Source organism: Mytilus californianus, unplaced genomic scaffold (genome assembly GCF_021869535.1).
Source record: "Mytilus californianus isolate M0D057914Y unplaced genomic scaffold, xbMytCali1.0.p SCAF_9, whole genome shotgun sequence".
NCBI lineage: Eukaryota > Metazoa > Mollusca > Bivalvia > Mytilida > Mytilidae > Mytilus > Mytilus californianus.
In genome coordinates, this window is record NW_026262745.1 from 81142985 (window position 1) to 81168495 (window position 25511).

Consider the following 25511-nt stretch of genomic DNA (forward strand, 5'->3'; position numbering starts at 1 on the left):
CCCGGAGATAGAGTTAAGAGCGACACCTCCTCTATTTCAGATTTCGGTAACATAGTTTCTACTTCTACTGATAGAAGTTGATACTTGACTGGATCTTGAGTATGAGACAAACTTATCGGAACTGCAGACAGAGGAGGTGGGTTCTTGAACTGAAGTGTTAATCCCCCTCGAATTATTGACAGCACATAACAGTCTGAGGTAATTTTCTTCCACTGATTTACGAAAAAATTTAACCACCCCCTACTGGTATTGATTTTTTGAGGAACTTGTTGTAAATTTTCCCCTGGGGAAGCTGTCAATAACCTACGAGGGGGGAAGAACCTAGGTACTTGACCCAGATTTCTTGGGGCCCTTAAAACCTTAGAAGGCTTACCTGAGCTTTTACCGGAGTTATGGGATTTGTTCTGAGGTTTGCCATAGTTATTCTTCCTTTTCTTAGCAGAAGAAGGAGGACCACCAGAAGCAGAAGTACTAGTAGAACTAGATGTAGCATTAACCGACCTCTTGCCATTGTTAACTTGTACATTAACTTTGATGGGAGGAGGGTTTTTGCTGAGTTCCTCTTGAACCCGCTGTATGGGTAAACCAAACATCTTGTCAGAAAGTGTAGATTTCAGTAAAGAATCTTTGAAAGACTCAGCAACAGAAGTTTTTTCTAAGAAACTCTGCTCTTTTAGATAGGGTGCAATTAACAATAGAACCCATTAAAAGCAACTGAGATGAACCTAGAGCTTTATCCAGTTGAAGTAAGAAAGATCGTACTTCTGCTGGAACAACCGAATCTTCACTGTTAAGCAAATGTCCGGTTGCAGCTAGAAAATGTTCGGCTGTGCCAAGAACTTGAGAAGCACTACGAAGGAGATTCTCAGTCTTTGCCCAAACAGTTTGAGTGAGAAGAAGACCATCTACTGGCTTTGTTCCCAATAAAGACGAAAAAGATTTGTCACAAATGGGAACAAGTCTACCCAGCGAAGAATCAAAGATATCAAAATCTTTGTACTTGAAGTGATCAGAAAAGGAAGACATACCAAATCCAGAGATATTGTTATTGGCAACCTTTTCACTAGCCGAATTAGCAATACCTTCATTGATAATTTGAAAAGCAAATGCCATATGGCCAGATTCAGGAAAAGAATTGTGAGAAGTCACAGTATCCTGAAAAATACCAAATGAAGCTTCAAAAGTGGAAGAAGGTCTCTTCGGCTTGGAAGGAGAGGCAAAAGGGATATGTGCTTCATCCCTCATCAGGGTATACACCTTATCCCTAATATCCTTCCAAGGATGAAGTCGGATCCTCAGTCTCCTTGAGGGAAGGTTGGTGAGCTGACTTAGAAGTAGGCTCAGGGGCCGTCTTCGATACCTTGGGAGAAGAAGAACTATCAACATCCTCATCAGTGAGGAAAGCCCTTTCTTGACTCCCAGGGGAAACAGAAAGCTCGTCAACCTCCCTCTCATCATTTTCTACAGACTTAGCTGGAGAATGTTGATGAGAAGAAACTCTATTCTCCAGTAGAGACATACGACTGGATAGAATACTAAACTCAGCCTTGAAAGACTCACCAAAGTCCAAAAGTAACTTCTGGAAACCATCTAAGGATGGTGCAGACTCAGAACCCTGATTACCATGAGAAGAGCTAGAAGACTGAGCTCGAGAGTCAGGTACAGGGTTAGAAGGAGCTACTGCAGGAGTCAAAGATACTGCTACTGGTGGAGCAGTAGCTACCCCAGAAGGGGGACCATAGATATTGTCCCTATAAGGCCAAAAACCAGGTTGGTTTGGCATAAACCCACCATAAGGGTAAGACTGTGGCCAAGGTTGGCTGAGACCATGAGGGTAAAGGTTGGGTGCCTGAGTTGGGAAGCATATACCCACAATAGGATACTGGGGGTCTAGAACCTGGTAAGTTCAAGCCCATAGCTGTACCTGGGACAGAACGAATAGTACCCGATGAATTAACAGGCCTAGATAAGGTATGAGCCACTGAAGTTGACGTAGGGACCCCCCCAAATACATGGCCGAACCTTGTGAAAGGGTCGGACAGGTAGCATTACCAGACACCGTTGTCGAAACTCCGGTTAATGTACTGGTAGTTAGGGGGGACTTAAAGGTAGTGACCCATCCAGGAGATAGTCCGAACCAGGAATAGTGATGAAAGGACTATTCAAATTATAGTCCATAATTAAATTTAGTCAAAAAACAAATAATTTTGTCTAGAAATTAATACTAAACAAGGGAATAATTTTCCAATAATACACAATATAAATTTGAAAAGCAATTAAGCAATTCAAAAAAACTTTACAACAAAAAACTTCTCTGTTAAATCTGTAAATACACGTGTGACCAATGTCGCAGATGGAAATTGAATGGGAGAATATGGGTACACAGGGGGTATATGTCCGGACCAGTGACAGTACGTTTATTTTTAGTCGGGGATATTCCATCTGACCTAATGACGCAGTTGAGGTACACTCAGATTTTATGATGGTAACGTATATATTTATAGCTATAAACATAGGTTTAGCTTGGTCCCTATAAAAAGTTGAGTCTATAATGATGTAAATTTACCATGTTCACATTACAGCTGCATTTTTTCCATTTAATATATTTTATATATGTACATAGAGAACAATGGAGTAGATGTACATGGGTTCAATTCCCATCCTAGGCATCAATTTTAATAGATGGGTGCAAAGCGGGCAGATTGACCTAGTGTCCCCACATCTACTCTGTTGTTCCTATATGTCTCGAAATTCTATTCGCACTAAGTCCTTAACATCTTTCTTTTCTAAGTATAGAGCTGCTCCTCTTAAGATTTATATATAGTCCAGGGGCTAAGTCCTGTCTTTTCTTGTCTCTCTTTTCATCGAATTCTGATTTTAGAGCACCCCTTGTATGCCACCAAGCAATAACTCCTCTTTTTGTGATACTGTCTGAAAACAATGTACTGGTTTTGTTCATTGTTGATGTCTGTACAGTGACTTATAACTGCTAACAGCCACATTATTTGAACTCTGGTGGATAGTTGTCTCATTGGCAATCATACCACATCTCCTTATTTAAGTATGGGTTATTTGAAGTAGATGACTAACAAATATTTGACAAACTAAATACTGTAAATTCAGAAATTATTGTGAGGTTTTTATAAATGCAATAATGCGACTTGGTGATTTTCGCAATAATACATGTAATAAGAACTTGCATTCTGATATCTGATACTATGCAGATTTTCCTGAAATTGCAATAATTAGTCTCGCATTTTTGTCCATTCTTGAAAAATGGCAATAACAAATGCATGCAATAATTTCTGAATTTACAGCATTCAAGTCAGCTTTGTTTTGTTTTGTATTTCAATAGCCTTTGCATTTTTGCATGTTTAGAGCAGTTTTATATGAATTTGGATTAAATTTGAAGTTGATTCAGTAAATTTTTTGACACAATAACCTTTTATTATTTCTAAAAAGCATATTCTGATTCTATATACTGATCACCTTAACTTCATTCATTATTCAATAAATAATTTAATTAAGGGACTCTTTCCATTTGTTGAAACTTAATGGTTATTTGTAGTACTTTTGAAATCAAATTTAAGAAAAAATTTCACAAACTTGTATTGACAGAAATGTTGTGAACTGTATGATATCATACTGCATTTCAGCTTTTTGTTCAGTTTTCTTTGCATTGATTATAATGTTTTAAATCCATTTCTGGCTTTTTGGATGTTTGGATTTTTTCTCTTAATTTAGAGCCAGCAGCAGAAATGCACATCTGATATAGTTTCTAATCTTAAAGCAGGTATAAAAAAATTGTTAAAATTCTGTTTATACTTTCGTCCTTGAGGAAAATGACAGCTTAAGTTATATTGATCGACGGATGCAAAGTGATGACTTGAGACTTACATGACATGTTAGTGTAACAGCCACTATGTTCCGTCAGTTACTTTGTTCCGGCGGAACTTTTCAACTAGTTATTTTGTCCGATGGAACTTTCCAACTAGTTGTTTTATTCTGAGTGCAGTCGAAAAGTTCCGGAAAAAAGTAGCTAGTTGAAAAGTCCCGGAACAATGTAGCTAGTTGAATAGTTCTGGCGGAACAGAACAACTAGTTACATCGTTCCGAATATACCATATTTCGTCCTTTTTGTAGAAAGAAGGGAAAGAATGAGTATCAGTATATATAAGAGCAAATCATTAATTTACAAGAATACCCAATGCACTGAAAGGGGTTTCTTTGGGGACAAATATGCAAAATTTAAGTTGTATTTCATAGCTCACATAAAACGGAATAAGTTGCATTATCATGCAAATTTAGTATTCATAGTACCCTCAAGAGAGGGAAGAATACCCCCCTCCTCATGTGGTTCTTTGCATCAATTCTCCAAATGGAACTTTGTGACTGGTTGATAAGTTCCGTTGGAACTTTTGGGCTAGTTTGTTAGTTCCAGTTTTGACTTATTTGCCAAAGAGGAACTTTGTGGCTAGTTGATAAGTTCCTTTTGACTTTTGTAATCAGTATCTTCGTTTCCCTTTGAAAGGTTCAAATATAATATGTTGCACTTTTACTTTGCATCAATTCTCCAAATGGAACGTTCTGCCTGGTTGATAAGTTCCGTTGGAACTTTTGGGCTAGTTTGTTAGTTCCGGTTTTGACTAATTTGGCAAAAAGGAACTTTCTAACTAGTTGATATGTTCCGTTGGAACTTTTCAACTAGTCACTTTGTTCCGGTGGAACTTTTAAACCAGAGGAAGAACAAAGTAACTAGTTAATAAGTTCCTTCGGAACTTTTCGGCTAGTTAGTTCTTTCCGCCCGGAACTTTCCAACGTCGGAACAAAAGAGCATTTACATAAGCACATTTGAGACGACAAATGCCAAGTGACACACTTAACACATTCCATGTGATCCTGGGTACTACTGTGCTTTATAATTACATGTACCTCAAGACCTCTTACTTAAATTTGTAGATCCTCTTATGATAGTGTCTATCAAGTGTCGCTCTTTAACCATGGAACAGCTGGTGCCAAATTATACTCAACATAAACATGTATATACAACACAGGCCCAAACACTACAAGTCTCTCAACTTTGTCTATAAGATGAAGAACCACAATTACTGACCATATAAAATCCAGAACCAGACAAATGACTAAACCTGACATAATTACTTCTACAAATTGATAAGGCTGTTGATAACAAAGGCTTGATAAAGTTTAACTTTTATTATATACATTTAATATAAGTTTGCCCTTTGGGAGTCAGTATCTCAGCTGGGAAAATTTTGCTCCAGGCCCTGTCGACGACACTTGGTATAGTGGGTAGCCAAGCCCCGTGGACATGGACACTCCGCCAATCAACTGGAACGCAGAGGGTGCTACGAAAAGGGGTTGAATTGACGGTGGAGAGATGAAAAGTAGTTAATTACTTGGGGATAAGAAGAGAAATTAACCAGTGGTGAATTTCGTAATGGTCCAAAGATCAGATGTGAAACAGCTGAGTGACCCCCAAGGAATTGAATAGGAAAGTTGTTGTAAGGGGATGGACTTATTGTGTAACACCTTGGACACCTTCAATAATTCACTGATACATTGTAATGAAAGATAGAAATAATAAAATTAACAAATTAAACAAAACTTACCTAAGTTGTAGTTTGATGTTAATTTGGTAAGGTCCAATCTCCCAGAATAACATGAGTGAACAATTGATCACGTGACACAAATCAGACTTCAGAGGAAAAGTCAGGAAACTGAAATTCACATCCACTGGGAGGGCATAAACACAACAGTGGAAATTCTAAATTTTGCTATGCTTCTACACTATGTGATTTGGAGTTCGATTTGTTATGACTGAATTATGATAAAGTACAGAAAACTGAACTCTAAAGACTCGTGTTATTCTGGGAGATTGGACCTTACCAAATTAACATCTAACTACAACTTAGGTAAGTTTTGTTTAATTTGTTAATTTAGTAAGTCCAATCTACCCAGAATCACATGAGTCTTTAGAGTTCAGTTTTCTGTACTTTATCATAATTCAGTCATAACAAGTCGAACTCCAAATCACATAGTGTAGAAGCATAGCAAAATTTAGAATTTCCACTGTTTTGTGATATATGTACAACTGCATCTATTCCAATAGTATTTTGTAAATTATATATCTTTATATACACATGATATTTACAACATTTATTTTCCAGTTGAATTTAAGACTTCATTACTAAATGTACTGTCATTAGTAGTGGGTCGTTTGTAATGTTTTCTAAAAACACTATCTTTTCTCCATCCTGCTGTTCTCAGAATAGTATCTATAGGTATCTTACCACTCACATAAGAAGTACAAGCTCCTCTTGTGCTATGAGGCGAGAAAATAGTCATATCAATGCCTGCTAAAGCAAGAACTTTTTTAATCCAGCTAGCTATAGTACACTTTTTGACAGCTTTGTGTGGTTTTTGATGACTTACAAATAATTGTGTTACATCATTTCTAAGTGCTGCTGTTCTTTCTAAATATTCATTTAAGGTATACACAACACATATTCTATAATCTGGTTTATATGCCTCAATAAACACTGATTTTTATATGACCGCAAAAAAATTTTTGTGGTCGTATATTGGTATGACGTTGGCGTCGTCGTCGTCGTCGTCCGGCGTCGTCTTCGTCGTCCGGCGTCGTCTTCGTCGTCCGGCGTCGTCGTCCTAAGACGCATTAGTTTTCGCACTCTAACTTTAGTTTAAGCGAATGGATCTCTATGAAATTCTACCATAAGGTTCAATACCACAAAAGGAAGGTGGGGATTGATTTTGGGGGTTATGGTACCAACAGTTAAGAAATTAGGGGCCAAAAAGGGGCCAAAAATAAGCATTTTCTAGTTTCCAGACAATAACTGTGGAACGGTGTATGGATCTCTCTGAAATTATACTACAAGTTTCCATACCACAAAGGGATGGTTAGGATTTGCTTTGGGGGGTTATGGCTCAAACCGTTTAAGAATTAGGGGCAAAAAAGGGGGAAAAACAAGGTTGTCCTGGTTAATGGACAAATACTTTAGTACAAAACATAATTTAAAGCAGTGTAAGGGAGATAAATCAAATACATCATTGAAATAATCTCCCTTACACTGCTTTTAAATTATGTATAAAGTAATGGTTAATGAACAATTAAGATAATTTAAAACAGTGTAAGGGAGGTAATCCAAATACAATGTTTTGGTTACTTCCCTTACACTGCTTTTAAATTATGTTTAAGGAAATGCATATTTATAAAGGAAGACCAGTAAAAATATCTGCAAATGTTGCATCTTTTTTTTTTACAACAAAATCCATATGAAAGATTTGACACTATATTTTAAATTCTATTATAAAATAGATTAAGTTAGCACTATGGTAAATTTAAATGGGTAATTATGGTTGCAAACTCAATTGGAAATTTGAATTGAGATTATGACCATATCTTGAGGGAAAGAATTTTTTTGGGGAAAAAAGGGGGGGGGGTGGGTTAAATGAAATTGTGGGGGGTCAATTTTTTCTCATTTCAGATTTCAGAAATTAAAAAGAATTATTCTTCAAATATTATTTTTTTTTCAAATTTCAAATATTGAAAAATTTCAAGAAGTAATCTTTAATTGGACAGTATGGCGCATTAGATTTGTAAAATCTTTGACCACATTTATTTATTTGTTATGCCGAATCTAACCGTGTATTTAGATTTTTAATTTTGGGTCCAGTTTTCAAATTGGTCTACATTAAGGTCCAAAGGGTCCAAATTAAACTTTGTTTGATTTTAACAAAAATTGAATATATGGGGTTCTTTGATATGCTGAATCTAAACATGTATTTAGATTTTTGATTTTTGGCCCAGTTTTCAAGTTGGTCCAAATTGGGGTCCAAAATTAAACTTTGTTTGATTTCAACAAAAATTGAATATATGGGGTTCTTTGATATGCTGAATCTAACCAAGTATTTAGATTTTTTATTTGTGGACCCCGCTATCAAATTGGTTCATATTGAGGTCAAAAGGGTCCAAAATTAAACTTTGTTTGATTTCAACAAAAATTGAATATACGGGGTTCTTTGATATGCTGAATCTAACTGTGTATTTAAATTTTTATTTTGGGTCCAGTTTTCAAATTGGTCTACATTAAGGTCCAAAGGGTCCAAAATTAAACTTAGTTTGATTTTAACAAAAATTGAATATATGGGGTTCTTTGATATGCTGAATCTAAACATGTATTTAGATTTTTGATTTTGGGCCCAGTTTTCAAGTTGGTCCAAATTGGGGTCCAAAATTTAACTTTGTTTGATTTCAACAAAAATTGAATATATGGGGTTCTTTGATATGCTGAATCTAACCATGTATGTAGATTTTTTATTTGTGGACCCCGCTATCAAATTGGTTCATATTGAGGTCAAAAGGGTCCAAAATTAAACTTTGTTTGATTTCAACAAAAATTGAATATACGGGGTTCTTTGATATGCTGAATCTAACCATGTATTTAGATTTTTGATTTTTGGGCCCTGTTATCAACTTTGTCCACATTGAGGTCAAAATGTCCAAAATTAAACTACGTTTGATTTCATCAAATATTGAATTATTGGGGTTCTTTGATATGCCAAATCTAACCGTGTTTTTAGATTTTTAATTTTGGGTCCCATTTTTAAATTGGTCTACATTAAGGTCCAAAGGGTCCAAAATTAAACTTAGTTTGATTTTAACAAAAATTGAATTCTTGGGGTACTTTGATATGCTGAAAGTTGGGCCCCGTTATCAACTTTGTCCACATTGAGGTCAAAAGGGTCCAAAATTAAACTTAGTTTGATTTTAACAAAAATTGAATTCTTGGGGTTCTTTGATATGCTGAATCTATACATGTGTTTAGATTTTTGATAATGGGCCCAGTTTTCAAGTTGGTCCAAGTTGGGGTCCAAAATTAAACTTTGTTTGATTTCAACAAAAATTGAATATATGGGGTTCTTTGATATGCTGAATCTAGCCATGTATTTTGATTTTGGACATTGGACCATAATTGGTAAATTAAAAAAATTGAAGTTCTAAGACCACATTCTTTCTGTGTCAGAAACCTATGCTGTGTCAAATATTTAATCACAATCTAAATTCAGAGCTGTATCAAGCTTGAATGTTGTGTCCATACTTGCCCCAACTGTTCAGGGTTCGACCTCTGCGGTCGTATCAAGCTGCGCCCAGCGAAGCATTTTATTACATATGTTTCTCCTAATTCTAGGTTTCGAATGTCAATAAGAAATAAACTTTGTATCCTTTGTCCTGTTGTCAAAGCCAACAACATTACCAATTTGAAAGTTAACTTCTTTAATGAAATATTTTTCACTGGCTTCAAAGTTTTTAAGAACTTTAAAACGATATCAATGTTCCAAGTGACATAATATTTTGGAAAAGAAGGTCTTTTATTAAAAAGTCCCTTAATAAACTGCTTCACTTGGACATGTTTTCCAATTTGAACATTAGTTATCAAATACACAAAACTTGACACAGCAGATTTAGCAGTATGTAAAGCACTGTAACCCAATCCATTTTCAAATAAATTGAAAAGAAACTGTAGAACATTGTTTATAGATGGATTAAATTGATTAATCTTTTCTACGTTACAAAAAAGCATCCACTTTTGGATATATGACCCATATTGTTTTTGTGTACTTTCTCTCAATGATGATATTGGCAGCGTCTTTTGATAAGCCTCTTTCACACAATTTTTCCCTGAGACCATGAAAACTCCCAATCTCATATTTTTTAACTGATGATTTTGACTTGTTTTCTGATTTTTTAAGATATTTTGAACTTTTGGTAGAATGTAGGGTTGTTTACATACTAATTTCAGCATCACAGGAAACCAAGGTTGTGTTGAAAATAACGGAGCTATCACCACTGCTGTTGCTTTTTCGAGACAAATTTTCTGTAATACTGCACTCAATACACTGAAAGGTGGAAAAATATATGCGTAATAGTCACTCCAGTTCAAAGAGAAAGCATTAACTGCAAAAGCATTAACATCTGGTCCAAATGAAACATACTTATCTAACCTGTAATTATATTTTGACGCAAATAGGTCAATATCACAAGGTCCAAACTTGTCCATGATATGAGCAAAAATATTGTCTACTATCATCCATTCCATATCAGCATTTAGCTTTTGCCTGCTGAGTGCATCTGCTTTAATGTTCAACTTTCCTTTTATGAAGAAAACACTTAACCAGATTTTTCTATGCATACTCCATAACCAAATTTGTTTAGCTAGTCTATTGAGTGATGTTTTTCTTCCGCCCATTTTATTCAAATATTTTATAGCTGTAGTGTTATCCAGAAATAATTGAACATGTTCTCCATGCGAATTTTCATAAAATTGTTTTAAGGCCAAAAAGGCTGCTTTTAGCTCAAGATAATTTATATGTTTTTGTCTCTCCTCTTTCGACCAAATACCTGATATATCTAAATTGTTTGTAACATCATATCCTATCATACTACTATCAGACTCAATTTTTCTGTCTGGTGATTTGAATACAATAGGTTTGAAACTATATGGTAAATTAAGAATCCACCAATTAACACAGTCTATAGATTCCTTTAAAAGCTTCATTATCCTGTCAAAATTTCCTTTATTTATTTTTAACTCAAAGTCTTTTTGTATTTCTAAAGTTTTGTAAAACAAGGGTGCATATAAAACACCATGTTCAGCTGCAATTAATTTCCCAAACTTTAGCAAACTCACGCACCGTAATAGATTCTTTCTTCAACATTTCGACACTTAAATTTACAATGTTTGCCACTTTCTTAGCTGTTAATCTAACAGTCATATTATCTGAGTCTATTTCAAAACCTAAAAACTCAATTTTTATACGACCGCAAAAATTAAAATTTTTTTGGTCGTATATTGGTATGACATTGGCGTCGTCGTCGTTGTCGTCGTCGTCTGGCGTCGTCCGAAGACACATTGGTTTTCGCACTCTAACTTTAGTTTAAGTGAATGGATCTCCATGAAATTTTACCATAAGGTTCAATACCACGAAAGGAAGGTTGGGATTGATTTTGGGGGTTATGGTACCAACAGTTAAGGAATTAGGGGCCAAAAAAGGGGCCAAAAATAAGCATTTTTGTAACTTCCAGACAATAACTTGTGTGTAAGTGTATGGATCTCTCTGACATTGTACCACAAGGTTCCTTATCACAAAGAAAAGGCTGTAATTGATTTTGGGGGTAATTGCCTCAAAATTTTAGGAATTAGGGGCCAAAAAAGGGGCAAAAAACAAGCATTTTTCTAGTTTCATGACAATAACTTGTGTGTAAGTGTTTGGATATTTCTGAAATTGTACTACAAGGTTCCATATCACCAAGGGAAAGCTGGAATTGAGTTTGGGGGTAATTGCCCGAAACGTTTAGGAATTGGGGGCCATAAAATAAGCATTTTTCTAGTTTCCAGACAATAACTTGTGTTCAAGTGTATGGATCTCTCTGAAATTGTACTGCAAGGTACCATACCACAAAGGGAAGGCTGGGATTGAGTTTAGGGGTGATGAATCATAAGGGGGTTCAAAAAATTTGGGGGAGGGGGGATTTTTTTTTTACTTTTTTTTTTCTTTTAAAATTTTCCATTTTAAGTTGGTTATTTCTGATTAATATTTAAAAGCAAATAATAATGATATGGTAGGAGATACACACCAAACAGGATGTGTAAATTATTATATAATAGGTATTGTGCAATAGCAAGAAATTTTCAATTGCACAGTATTGCACAATAGCAAGAAATCTTCATTTGCACATTATTGCGCAATAGTAAGAAATCTTCAATTGCACAGTATTGCGCAATAGCAAGAAATTTCCAATAGCACAATATTGCGCAATAGCAAGAAATTGTCAATTGTACAGTATTGCGCAATAGCAAGAAATATTCAATTGCACAGTATTGTGCAAAAGAAGATACTCCGAATAAATTGCTTATTTCTTGATCAATTTCAATGGGGTTTTATTCTTGAATTCTTGAATTCTTGGGGTTCTTGGGGTTCTTGGGGTTCTTTAATATGCTGAATCTAACCGTGTATTAAGTTTTTGGATTTTGGGCCCCGTTTTTAAATTGGTCCACATTGAGGTCAAAAGGGTCCAAATTAAACTTTTGTTTGATTTCATCAAAAATTGAATTCTTGGGGTTCTTTGATATGCTGAATCTAACCATGTATTTAGATTTTGGATATTGGACCATAATAGGTGAATGTCCAATTTAAAATTTTTAAGTTCTTAGACCACATTCATTCTGTGTCAGAAACCTATGCTGTGTCAAATATTTAATCACAATCCAAATTCAGAGCTGTATCAAGCTTGAATGTTGTGTCCATACTTGCCCCAACTGTTCAGGGTTCGACCTCTGCGGTCGTATCAAGCTGCACCCTGCGGAGCATTTTATTGTAGTTGGTGTAACAACTGATTTCCCATCGTGTATGGTAAATCCTAAGCTATCAAATAACAGCAATGAGTTTTTTACATTGTTACTACATTCTTCATGTGAGTCACCGATGAGTAAAATATCATCTATATATGCACAATTAACATATCCTTCCTTCCTCAAAGAGGAAAGAACTGGTTTTAATAGTTTTGTAAACACTCTAGGAGCTGAAGATAAACCGTTTGGCATAGCAGTAAACTGAAAAAAGTTTTCTTTCCATTTAAATCTTAAATATTTCCTGTCCTCAAGGCTAATTTTTAGACTATAAAAGTCATCTTTAATGTCCAGTCTAGAAAAGAGGCAGTTTTGTTTAACTAATTCTATAGCTGACTTGAAAGTTTCCATTTTAAAATGTTTATACTCTAAATGTTCATTTAAATTACTTAAATTGAGGATAAGTCTATGAGATCCATCAGGTTTAGGTCTTATAAATATGTGTGACACAACATCCCCAAACTGATGGTTAGTTAGTTCAATGACACTTTTATTCAACAAATTTGATAGCAGGTCATCAATAATGAGTTGCTCAGTGTCATTAAATTTTATTTCTTTACGTGAACATTTATTACAAGGTTCAGTCTCAAATTCTAAGTGATAACCTTGAGACACAATGCTCAAGAGGTTTATGTCACTTGTAATGTTTTTCCAAACTGGTAAACAGTTTGAAATTTTTCCTGCTACAAAATTGGCAGGTATATTTTCAAGACAATGTAATTCATTGTCCATAAAAGTACTTACATTATCTTGTGTAACTAGTGTTTTTTGTGGCCCAGATTTCCCTTGCCTTTCTTGTTTTTCTTTCCTTCTTGGTTCATCTGGGCCCTTTGGCTAAAAAAGAACTTTTAAAGCCACTGCTATAACCACTGTTAAAACCATTGTTCTTATTATTGTCCCTGTTTGATTTCTCAGGCTCTCTAGTTTTATCTTTGCCAAAACCTTTAACAGATCCAATCTTTTTCCCAAGTTTGACACTATCATCAATTTCCTTCATTCTTTTTTCCAGGTCTTCCTGTTCACCAAACAGATATTTTGAAGAAATCTTTTCCCCTTCATTGGAAAGTACATAGTACTTCTTGTCAAGTGCTGGAGTCAGTAATCTTTTTCGCTGGCTAGACATGTCTCTATGTGCATACAGTAACATATTCAAAGAATCAAGTGCCAATTCAAAATTTTCTTCAGATTCATCTGTTGAACTTTTCAAACTTTTGTCCATCAACAAAACCAGAGGAATCATCCCATTTACTAAATATCCTTGCATTCTCTGAAAATTACGATTCGAGTCCTTCAAACGTTTGTCAGTTTCTTTCGAAGTCCATAATACCTTATTGACCTTAGGCACTTCCAAATAATCACAATTATCAGGTCTTACGTATTTTTCTAAAAGCTCTTGGACCTCTTTGCTTCTATGGTCTACAGTAGACTCGGATCCTTGGTTTACGATTTTCGCTATTTCCTCATGCACGGAAGGCCCTAATTTTGGCTTTTTGGAAAGATCACGTTCTACTCTTTTGATCTTCTCAAACTTTGTAGGTGCAATTTCCACTTTTCTATGTTTAATCTTTGGTTCTCCTTCCTCATCTTCATTTGACGATTCAAATTCTCCTTCTGATTCTTCTTTCGATATGCTGTCATAAAAACTGTCAGCTGTATCAGCGCGCTTGCGTACTGGAAGCTGTAGAAGGTGCGTGTTTGTTATTGTTTTGAATACACGCGTTTTTAATCTCCGAAACAGATTGGGTCAGAGCGTTAATTGCTCTCTGTTGTTCTAAAATAAGCTTCTGGTTATTAATCATCTGCTCCTGGTACATCCCAAGTAAATCCGGCCTATTTGTCTGGTTAGATGTAGCGGTACTCGTAGCCCCTCCTTTTTTAATTTTTCCCGAAAACATAGAAGTAGCACTATTTTTTCGTTACATTTTCTGATGGAGCTCCAATAATTTGAAGAGAACCATCATCATTTACAATAACTGTTTGGTTTTCAAATATATTACAATCTTCCACTTGGATAGGTTCTATCGTAAATACCTCGGCCATTGTCTTGTAAAAAGCCCTCGCTAATTTGCCGAAGTCGATAACAAAGAAATTATCTGTAATACGTTATTTTGAACCGTATTTTCAAGATATCTAGTTCCTAAAATCACATATATCCCAAATTCAATTCAATTTCCTGAAACTTCACAGAATTAAAACCATAATTCGAATAAATTTTTCCCACAAAATAAAAATCTAATTTGCTTATGAAAGGATCAACCTTGTTCTGATTTGTGTCACATGATCAATTGTTCACTCATGTGATTCTGGGTAGATTGGACTTACTAAATATGTATTTAATCATATGAATCAGTTATTTAAATAAAGCAAGCAAATACATGATATTCAAAATACACAAATGTTTAATATCTACAGGTATGTACATATGCTAATGTATACTATATAGTATAAAATAAGAATAATAGCAAACATTATTTTACACAGGATATGACATAATGGATAGAAACAAGTATCATGATGATAACTTTTGTTGTGCCTTTTTTATTACATTTTTACTAGTTCTTATGTAGCGACAATAACTATTAGACTTCCATCTACCTAATGTTTTAATTAAGTGATCCTCAATATTAGATTTTCCAGCTGTTGTAGCAGCTCCAATTCGAAATGAATGTCCGTTAAAGGAATGAGGATTATATCCACATATACCCAAAAGATGCTTTAACTTGCTAATGAAAAATTCTCTTTCTAGAGCTTTACCCGATTTGTCAATAAACAAAGCACTATTATTTTGAAATTTAAACATGGTTTTCCTTACAATCAAATAATCATGTAAAGCTTTAAACGGACAAAAATCATGATTTAGCTTGTGAAGTTGAATATCCACACCCATCCTGAAAGGGTCAGTCTTAGACTGCTTTAAATGTAAAATAACATAGTCAGAATAAAACAAAACATCAGATATACATATATTGTTGTTACAATCAAATGATTTTGACTTGCGAATTGTAAATTCGCCACAGCGTAAGAAACCATAAAAAGCTACTGTAAAAGCAGTATATAACATGTGGTCAATAAAAGGTGAAAAAAGTCCTTCTTTAAGTTTAACACATAAATGTTGAAGGATATCAAAAGTTATGGGTAAGCGATCTTTAATGATCGGTTTCTGTAATCTTTTAATAGAATTAAAAAACAAGGACAGTCTCTCTAAATTGTTACTAGAATCGTTGAAAGGAGAACATATATTGTCCTTCAAGCATCTATGTCTAATTCCACATATGTATAGTTTAATTGTAGAGTACTGTAGTTTGAGATGTTGAAAGCAATGTGTAGCAAAATATATCAATAGATCTTCTGACACTGAATGAGGCTTGCTGTCAGTAACACTAATACCATTTAATAACAAAAATTTAAAAAAATGATTATAACTGGTCTCATATGACAGTTTCTGTCCCATCAGAAACAGAAAAATGCCGTAATTTACTAACTGTTTCGCTCAGTTATGTCTGGTTGAAGAAGCCATGTTATTTACCAAAGTTTTTATAGCCGTAAAATCACGAAACTATTAAAAAAAACTGATTCAAGTTCTCAATTCCTATTCAAAAGAAAGACAAATTATACTCTATTTAACTGCAATGAATATTATGTCCGAGATCACTAATTTACGATGAGGTATAAAGAGTTGACTACAGTTCTAGTGATAAAATCGTAATCACACTCTGGAAATAAAAGTCGTGTACAAAATACCTTTCCAGTCCAGAGAATCTTCCACAATAAAGTCTCAAGTTTAACAGCAGAAAAATCAGTATAATAAGTAAAACTGTAAAATGAAATTGAAAACTTATTCCTATAGAGTAAACGTCCTTTGTATTCAACAGCCAAATCAAAAGTGAGAAGCCGGCAGCCTGCAATTGTAATCTGAGAACCTAATCCCTGATAATCAGACAGACCAAATTAGGCATGACCTTTGACCTTATAATGGAATCAACTGCCCCATCTCATGGAAGAAACCATTCCGTCTGAATAAACAACACTTATACTCTGCATAAGTTACAATCTACTGCAAATAATCTTTTTTCCATTCTTTTTGAAGCATATATGGTCTACATTTTCAGCTTTTCCATATTGTATTTTATTGTAATGCAAAGTTATATTCTATTGTAACAAGAGTTCTGCTGATGAATCAAGAACAGAACTGGATATTAATCCTTTCTCTTGTTGGATCACTAGAAGGGGCTGCACTGGTCCTGCACCAATTAAACCGGTGAACATGTTTCTAAGTTTCACTTCACTCATCATTTTAGAATAATTTAACAACACTTTTTAGCAATAAATATAAAGAATAATGAAGCTTATTCACTCAAGATTCGAACACTTTAAGTTTTATTTATGTACAAGTAAAATTAAGATGATACGAGTTGAAAAACCATAGGGCATGCACGTTTACAAAAAAAAGTAAACTCTGACCTTTTGTCACGTGACCATTGTCTTGACCTTAGAAGCCATTAAATCGTTTGCCATCCAACTGTATAACAAAAATGATCAGCAAGACAAGATCTACAAGTAAGTCAACATGGCCAACATTGTTAGTAAGTCATTGCCCTTTAATGATGATTTTTCTGATTTTTTTGCATTTTTGCCTTTCATCTTGCAAACTATGATAGATAGATGGAAATTTTATATAGCAAAAATGATCAGCAAGACAAGATCTACAAATAATTCATTATGACCAAAGTCGTTGGTCAACTCCTTATTAAAGTTATTGCCTTAAGAGTTGATTTTCCCCAATTTTTCATTTTTGCCCTTTTATCTTGAAAACTATTATTAATAGATAGAAACTTTAAAAGCAAAAATAATCAGCAAGACAAGATCTACAAATCAGCCATCATGGCCAAAATCTTCAGTCAACTTGTTATTGCCCTTTAATTTTTACCATTTTTATGCATGTTGTGCCTATTAAAACTACAATAAAGAAAAATGATCAGCGGGATAAGATCTACAAATATGTCAACATGACTGAAATTGTCTCAATAGAGTTATACCCCTTTAATGATGATTTTTACTAAAAAGTGGCCATTGTTAAAGATGCAGGTGAGTGACACAGGCTCTTTAGAGCCTCTAGTTTTAAGATCTTAGAAAATAGTATAATCATGCCACACCTCCTTATTTTTATAATCAAATGATTAAAATACTCATAACCAATAAGTAAGTCTTGGTTAATTAAGGGAAAAGGCAAAGGAAAGATGAGATATTCCTGATTGACAAAAATGTTAGTTTTCTTTAACAGAAGAGTTCTGGATTGGTCTTTAACTAGACATATTAGCTTGAGCTTTATAAAAAATACTGTATAGACAAGACTGGTGAAAAATAGTATGAAATTTAGAAAATTATTTTGTAATATAGAATAAGGAGATGTGGTATGATTGCCAATGAGACAAGTATCCACCAGAGTTCCAATGACGAAAATAAAAGCAATTATAGGTCACCGTATGGCCTTCAACAACGAGAAAAACCCATACCATATAGTCAACTGTAAGAGGCCCAACATGAAAAATGTGTAACAATTCAAACGAGAAAACTAACACCCTTATTTATATAATTCAATTTACAAAAACAAATATGACAGACATGAACCAACGACAACCACTGAATTACAGGCTCCTGACTTGGGACAGGCACATGAAGAATGTGGTTGGGTTAAACATGTTTGTGAGTGCTCAACCCTCCCCTTTACCTGGGACAGTGATGTTACAGCACAACATAAGAACAAACTGTAAAAATCAGTACCAAATGGCTTAACTCAATTAATTGGTACGAAGCACAAATAAACCAAATAACATAAAAACAATAGACACAAAGCACCGAAACTAGTTTAAAGCCAATAACAACTAATAAATAAATCATGTTTTCCCAGACTAAAGTATCAACCAGTACACATCCAACTGATTCAGTTTAAAGAAGTCTGAGAAACACATGACCTTGTGCAATGCCAAAATATAAGTAAACAGTATGGACAGGATGTATGATCATGAGTACTCATAACTGTACATATATTGCAATAGTTTTAGTTTTATATAAAAAAAAAATAATTTGTTAACATTTCTTAAACCAGGTTTTCTGTTGACGATCTGTTTATTGTTTTAGGGTAGAATGGTGTATAGGTGGCTGTGTGGCTCTGTCTGTTTCTGTGTGAGACTCTTCAACCAATACTTTTCAAATTTTGATATGTTGTTAAAGATGACAAAATGGAAGTTTATTTTGTTATTGACGATTAACTTTAGCTGTTCAGGAGTTATGGTCCTTGATTGATTGTAAAATCTATTTAAGCTGTGCAGTAACTAATTGTAATTTTTAAAAATCCTGAACAGCACTGGTATAACATATATTCCTAACTTCCTGTATTTGTAAGGAATTTAAATTGAGAATAGACAAGGCCAGAATTGGAAAAAAACTCTTATGCAGCAACTGTTTATGGTTTTTTGTTTGTTTCAGGCTTTGTATTGTTTGTTCAAAAAGATATAGCTGATACACAGACACAGATTCTAGACAGTACAATACGACTCATCATGCAGTTACTTGTTCAGTGGAAATCTAATGTCAATTCACATAAAGTAAAACCTATATTCCAGCTTTAAAAACATTCACGGATTTTATGAACATTAAACAACTTAATACTACAGAAAAGAAATTTTTTTGGTCCTAATATTTAGTAATTTACACCATTTCTTAGATTCTTGGGAATACAAAACAACTAATCATGTAGTTCCTTATACACATAAAATCTTTAAGCCTCAATTTAGGTGTCTTCAGGATGGGGGAAATTTACAAAAAAGGCACTTTTTCCGTTTGACAATTCATCTTTTAAGCATACTTTTTTCATTAAGTTGGATGTACAATAATTGACCACATAAAAACTTAAAAAGAATTTGATTAAAGTACAAGTAGTATATCTACTGAATTTGGGCATGTATAATCCATAGTTTTTTTTGGCATCAAGATTCAAATTTCCAGGCAGGCTTGTATATTATATAGTACTACAAGCAAGAAATAGGAGAAAAAGTTGATTCTACAATTTTTGTTTACCTTTTGCTACCATGATTTTTGTTGACAAATTAGAGGGCGCCCTAATTTCTATTTTTTATAAGACCGCAAAAATTAAAAATTTTTTGGTCGTATATTGGTATGACGTTGGCGTCCTCGTCGTCGTCGTCGATGTCGTCTGGCGTCGTCCGGCATCTTCCGAAGACACATTGGTTTTCGCACTCTAACTTTAGTTTAAGTGAATGGATCTCCATGAAATTTTACCATAAGGTTCTATACCACGAAAGGAAGGTTGGGATTGATTTTGGGGGTTATGGTACCAACAGTTAAGGAATTAGGGGCCAAAAATAAGCATTTTTGTAACTTCCAGACAATAACTTGTGTGTAAGTCTATGGATCTCTCTGACATTGTACCACAAGGTTCCATATCACAAAGGGAAGGCTGTAATTGATTTTGGGGGTAATTGCCTCAAAATTTTAGGAATTAGGGGCCAAAAAAGGGGCAAAAAACAAGCATTTTTCTAGTTTCATGACAATAACTTGTGTTCAAGTGTATGAATCTCTCTGAAATTGTACTGCAAGGTACCATACCACAAAGGGAAAGCTGGGATTGAGTTTGGGGGTGATGAATCATAAGGGGGTTCAAAAAATTTGGGGGGGGATTTTTTTTTTTTTCTTTTAAAATTTTCCATTTTAAGTTGGTTATTTCTGATTTATATTTAAAAGCAAATAATAATGATATGGTAGGAGATACACACCAAACAGGATGTGTAAATTATTATATAATAAGTATTGTGCAATAGCAAGAAATTTTCAATTGCACAGTATTGCACAATAGCAAGAAATCTTCAATTGCACAGTATTGCGCAATAGCAAGAAATCTTCAATTGCACAGTATTGCGCAAAAGCAAGAAATATCCAATAGGACAATATTGCGCAATAGCAAGAAATTGTCAATTGTACAGTATTGCGCAATAGCAAGAAATATTCAATTGCACAGTATTGTGCAAAAGAAGATACTTCGTGTAAATTGCTTATTTCGTGATCAATTTCAATGGGGTTTTGTTCTTGAATTCTTGGGGTTCTTTAATATGCTGAATCTAACTGTGTATTAAGTTTTTGGATTTTGGGCCCCGTTTTTAAATTGGTCCACATTGAGGTCCAAAGGGTCCAAAATTTAACTTTGTTTGATTTCATCAAAAATTGAATTATTGGGGTACTTTGATATGCCGAATCTAACCGTGTATTTAGATTCTTAATTTTTGGTTCCTTTTCAAATTGGTCTACAGTAAGGTCCAAAGGGTCCAAAATTAAACTTAGTTTGATTTTAACAAAAATTGAATTTTTAGGGTTCTTTGATATGCTGAATCTAAACATGTATTTAGATTTTTGATTATGGGCCCAGTTTTCAAGTTGGTCCAAATCGGGGTCCAAAATTAAACTTTGTTTGATTTCAACAAAAATTGAATATATGGGGTTCTTTGATATGCTGAATCTAACCATGTATTTAGATTTTTGATTTTTGGGCCCCGTTATCAACTTTGTCCACATTGAGGTCAAAAGGGTCCAAATTAAACTTTTGTTTGATTTCATCAAAAATTGAATTCTTGGGGTTCTTTGATATGCTGAATCTAACCATGTATTTAGATTTTTGATTTTTGGGCCCCGTTATCAACTTTGTCCACATTGAGGTCAAAAGGGTCCAAATTAAACTTTTGTTTGATTTCATCAAAAATTGAATTCTTGGGGTTCTTTGATATGCTGAATCTAACCATGTATTTAGATTTTGGATATTGGACCATAATAGGTGAATGTCCAATTTAAAATTTTTAAGTTCTTAGACCACATTCATTCTGTGTCAGAAACCTATGCTGTGTCAAATATTTAAATCACAATCCAAATTCAGAGCTGTATCAAGCTTGAATGTTGTGTCCATACTTGCCTCAACTGTTCAGGGTTCGACCTCTGCGGTCGTATCAAGCTGCGCCCTGCGGAGCATTTTATTTCTTTTCTAATCAATATTAGTATGTCATTTTAATGAAAACAATACTGATAAATATCAAAATATTAAGCTTCAGTTCAAAATTCTTCTTTCATCTCGTAGCATAAAAAAATCTCCCTGTATCTACTTAATGATGTAAAGAGTTGGGAACCTAGTTTGTTATTCTTTCCAATTTAATGTTTAGACAGCTTCAGGTACACAATATTCATTACCACAAAACTAAGATCAAGTACAAATTTTTTGTTTCAGTTCTCTAACTTCAGTTTGCCTCAACCAAATGTTATGAAACTTATACACAATACGTATTACCACAAAACACAGATCAAGTTTGAATTTTGATGGCGTCACTTTAACCGTTCTAGAGTTATGCCCCTTTATAAATGGAAAAATTGCTAAATTTTTAGTTTCCGTTCTCTAACTTAAGTTTGCCTCAACCAAATGTTATGAAACTTATACACAATGCTTATTACCACAAAACACAGATCAAGTTTGAATTTTGGTGGTGTCACTTTAACCGTTCTAGAGTTATGCCCCTTTATAAATGGAAAAATTGCAAAATTTTTATTTTCTTCTAAATATTATAATAAGTAATTTTTAGAATTGGAGTTATCTTCCTTTGTCCATGATTATAGTTGAATCAACTACAATCAATGCTTTATACAATGCAATGTTTAATTTTGACTTCCACTGATAAAACACAGATCAAGTTGAATTTGGGTAGTGTCACTTTAACCATTATTAAGTCTCCCAAACGAAGTTTGGGAAGACTTATTGTTTTTGCTCAGTTCTTATTATTTTTATTCTTCTTCTTCTTCTTCTTCTTCTTCTTCCGCCGAACTTGTCCGCACCCGTTCTCCAAAACCACTGGTCAGATTAACTTAGGGTTTCACAATATGTTAGACTAACATGTCTAGTGGTGCAATCAGGGTTTTGTTTGTGCAATGGGGTTTATAAAGGGGTACTTTGAGGGGCATAAAGGAAGGAGGGGTTTACTATAGAACCCTATGGGATTTTATTTTTTTTATTTTCAAATGATTATAACTTGAAAACAGTTAGTGATAGACACAATATTTATAATTGAAAATGTTCTAAATGATAAAGCACATTAAATGAAATAAAAGCTTAGTCCCCAGGGGTTACCCCTACCCCCTACCATTAGAGAAAGTTTTAATATCTTGGAAGTAGTCAAGATCCCCACCCCTAAACCATATATATTTTGATTTGTCATGATAAAGCACATCAAATGAAATACAGGGTTAGTCCCCAGGGGTCATCCCCACCCCCTGCCATTTGAGAAAGTTCTAATATCTTGGAAGTGGTCAAGATCCCCACCCCTAAACCATATATATTCTGGTTTGTCATGCCGAGATGATTTGAATGATAAACAGGGTTAATCCCCAGGGTTTGTCCCGACCCCCTGCCATTTGAGAAAGTTCTAATATCTTGTAAGTGGTCAAGATCCCCACCCCTAAACCATATATATTCTGGTTTGTCATGCCGAGAAGATTTGAATGATAAACAGGGTTAGTCCCCAGGGGTCTACATGACCCCCTGCTGTTAGAGAAAGTTCTAATATCTTGGAAGTGGTCAAGATCCCCACCCCTAAACCATATATATTTTGGTTTGTCATGATAAAGCACATCAAATGAAATACAGGGTTAGTCCCCAGGGGTCATCCCCACCCCCTGCCATTTGAGAAAGTTCTAATATCTTGGAAGTGGTCAAGATCCCCACCCCTAAACCATATATATTCTGGTTTGTCATGCTGAGATGATTTGAATGATAAACAGGGTTAGTCCCCAGGGGTCGTCCCGACCCCCTGCCATTGGAGAAAGTTCTAATATCTTGTAAGTGGTCAAGATCCCCACCCCTAAACCATATATATTCTGGTTTGTCATGCCGAGAAGATTTGAATGATAAACAGGGTTAGTCCCCAGGGGTCTAGCCGACCCCCTGCCATTTGAGAAAGTTCTAATATCTTGTAAGTGGTCATGATCCCCACCCCTAAACCATATATATTCTGGTTTGTCATGCCAAGATGATTTGAATGATTAACAGGGTTAGTCCCTTTACTGGACCAAACCAATTTGTACTGGACTTTGCCCAATGTCAGGCGACCATAGGAATGACGAATTATTGGAGCTTCGTTTGGGAGAAATCATTTCTTGTTGAGTTATGCCCCTTTATAAATCGAAAGATTGCAAAATTTTTAGTTTCCATTCTGTAACTTAAGTTTGCCCCAACCAAACATTATGAAACCTATACACAATATTCATAACCACAAAACTAATATCAAGTACAAATTTTTTGTTTCCGTTTTCTAACTTTAGTTTGTCTCAACCAAATGTTATGAAACTTACAAACTACATAATACAGATTAAGTACGAAATTTGGTGGCAATACTTTTACCATTCTTGAGTTATGTCCCTTTATAAACATAAAAATTGCTGAATTTTTCGTTCTGTTCTCCAACTTTAGTTTGTCTCAACCAAATGTTATAAAACTTATACACAACCGTTCTAGAGTTATGCGTGTTTACAAATAGAAAAATTGTTGAATTTTTAGTTTCTGTTCTCTACTTGAGTTAGCCTCAACCAAATGTTATGAGACTTACACACAATGCTTATTACCACAAAACTCAGATCAAGTTCAAATTTGGGTAGCGTCACCTTTACCGTTCTTCAGTTATGTCCCTTTATAACTATATGATATGCAAACGGGGGCATCATCTGTGTCCACATGTGGACACTATCCACATTTATTTTATATGTTTCTACACCTGATTCATGCCTCAGCGTTGGAGAGTATGATCAGTAGATACTGTCTTTTTTGTCCAATCACAGTGTTCAGATACATTAACTTAAGTTAGGGTACACAAAAGAGCAACCTAAATTCCTGAATGTAAATACTACCATAGATATAAGTAGATGTGGTATGAGTGCCAATGAGACAACTTTAATAACAAACACAACTTTTGCACCACTTTTTTGGCAAATTTATTTGTTATCATTTCTTAACGAGGTTTTCTGTTTGAAATCTGTTAATTGTTTTAGGGTAGAATGGTGTATAGGTGGCTAAGTGGGAGGGTGGCTGTGACTGTTTCTGTGTGATTACTTTTGGACTGTTCAATCAATACTTTTAAAATTTTAACATGTTGTAAAGATGACAAAATGGAAGTTTATTTTGTTATTGACGATTAACTTCAGATGTTCAGGAGTTATGGTCCTTGATTGATTGGAAAATGGCACTTTGTGTTGTTTCTGTGCAATAAGTTGAGAACTGTTCAAACAATGCTTTTCAAATTGTAATCCAGAAAAGTGCTTCGAACACACAAAATTTATAAGGTGTCATTTTCATTTATTATGGGTAACTGATGACAAAATATATGCCAAGTTTGAAATTGGTGATTTTCACTTTGCTGTTCATGAGTTATGGTCCTTGAATTGATAAAAAAAATAGCATTTTGTTATTTTCTGTGTATTTTATCAGGAAAAATAGTTGGCAATGTATAGTTTTATGAATATGAGCATCTGTCAATAACGATAAAAAAATCAGCAAAGAACATAAGAGTGATTTAAAAATTTGTATTTTTTAGGAAAAACAGCCAACAGAGAATATTGTAGTGAATCGACTGGAACCATCAAATCTTGGAGTATTACATGAAGTTGAAGGCTTGGCTATTGTCTTACTTTGTAGTAACAGAGTTGTTACCAGGAAACTGGCATTACATTTGCTGAAAGAAGTTAGGAATATATTTTTTGCTAATGCTGTTCAGGTTAGTAAATATTACAATTAGTTGCAGCACAGCTCAAGTAGATTTAGATTTTTTTTACCAATTCATGCTGGACACAGTGTACATACCTATCTCTTTGTTCACAGATATTTATCTTTTATTTTCTAAAGCTAATGCATTTAAATGTTGTCATACTGTTTTCCTTGTACTTTCAACTATAGCTATGTCTTAGGCGGAATAGGTGGATCATTCAGAACTTTCAAAATCATGTGAAAAAATTATTAAATAAAAG

General features: G+C 34.3%; 1 protein-coding gene across 2 annotated transcripts in view; it reads left to right on the top strand.

The window, feature by feature from the left end:
• LOC127716465 (protein furry homolog) overlaps positions 1 to 25511 on the top strand; it is a 631222-nt gene that overhangs the window by 150342 nt on the left and 455369 nt on the right. For both annotated transcript variants that reach the window (XM_052222678.1, XM_052222679.1), the window contains exons 19-20: positions 18936 to 19054; positions 25082 to 25261. In XM_052222678.1, coding sequence (XP_052078638.1) covers positions 18936 to 19054; positions 25082 to 25261 — 299 coding nt within the window. The remainder of the gene's footprint in view (positions 1 to 18935; positions 19055 to 25081; positions 25262 to 25511) is intronic.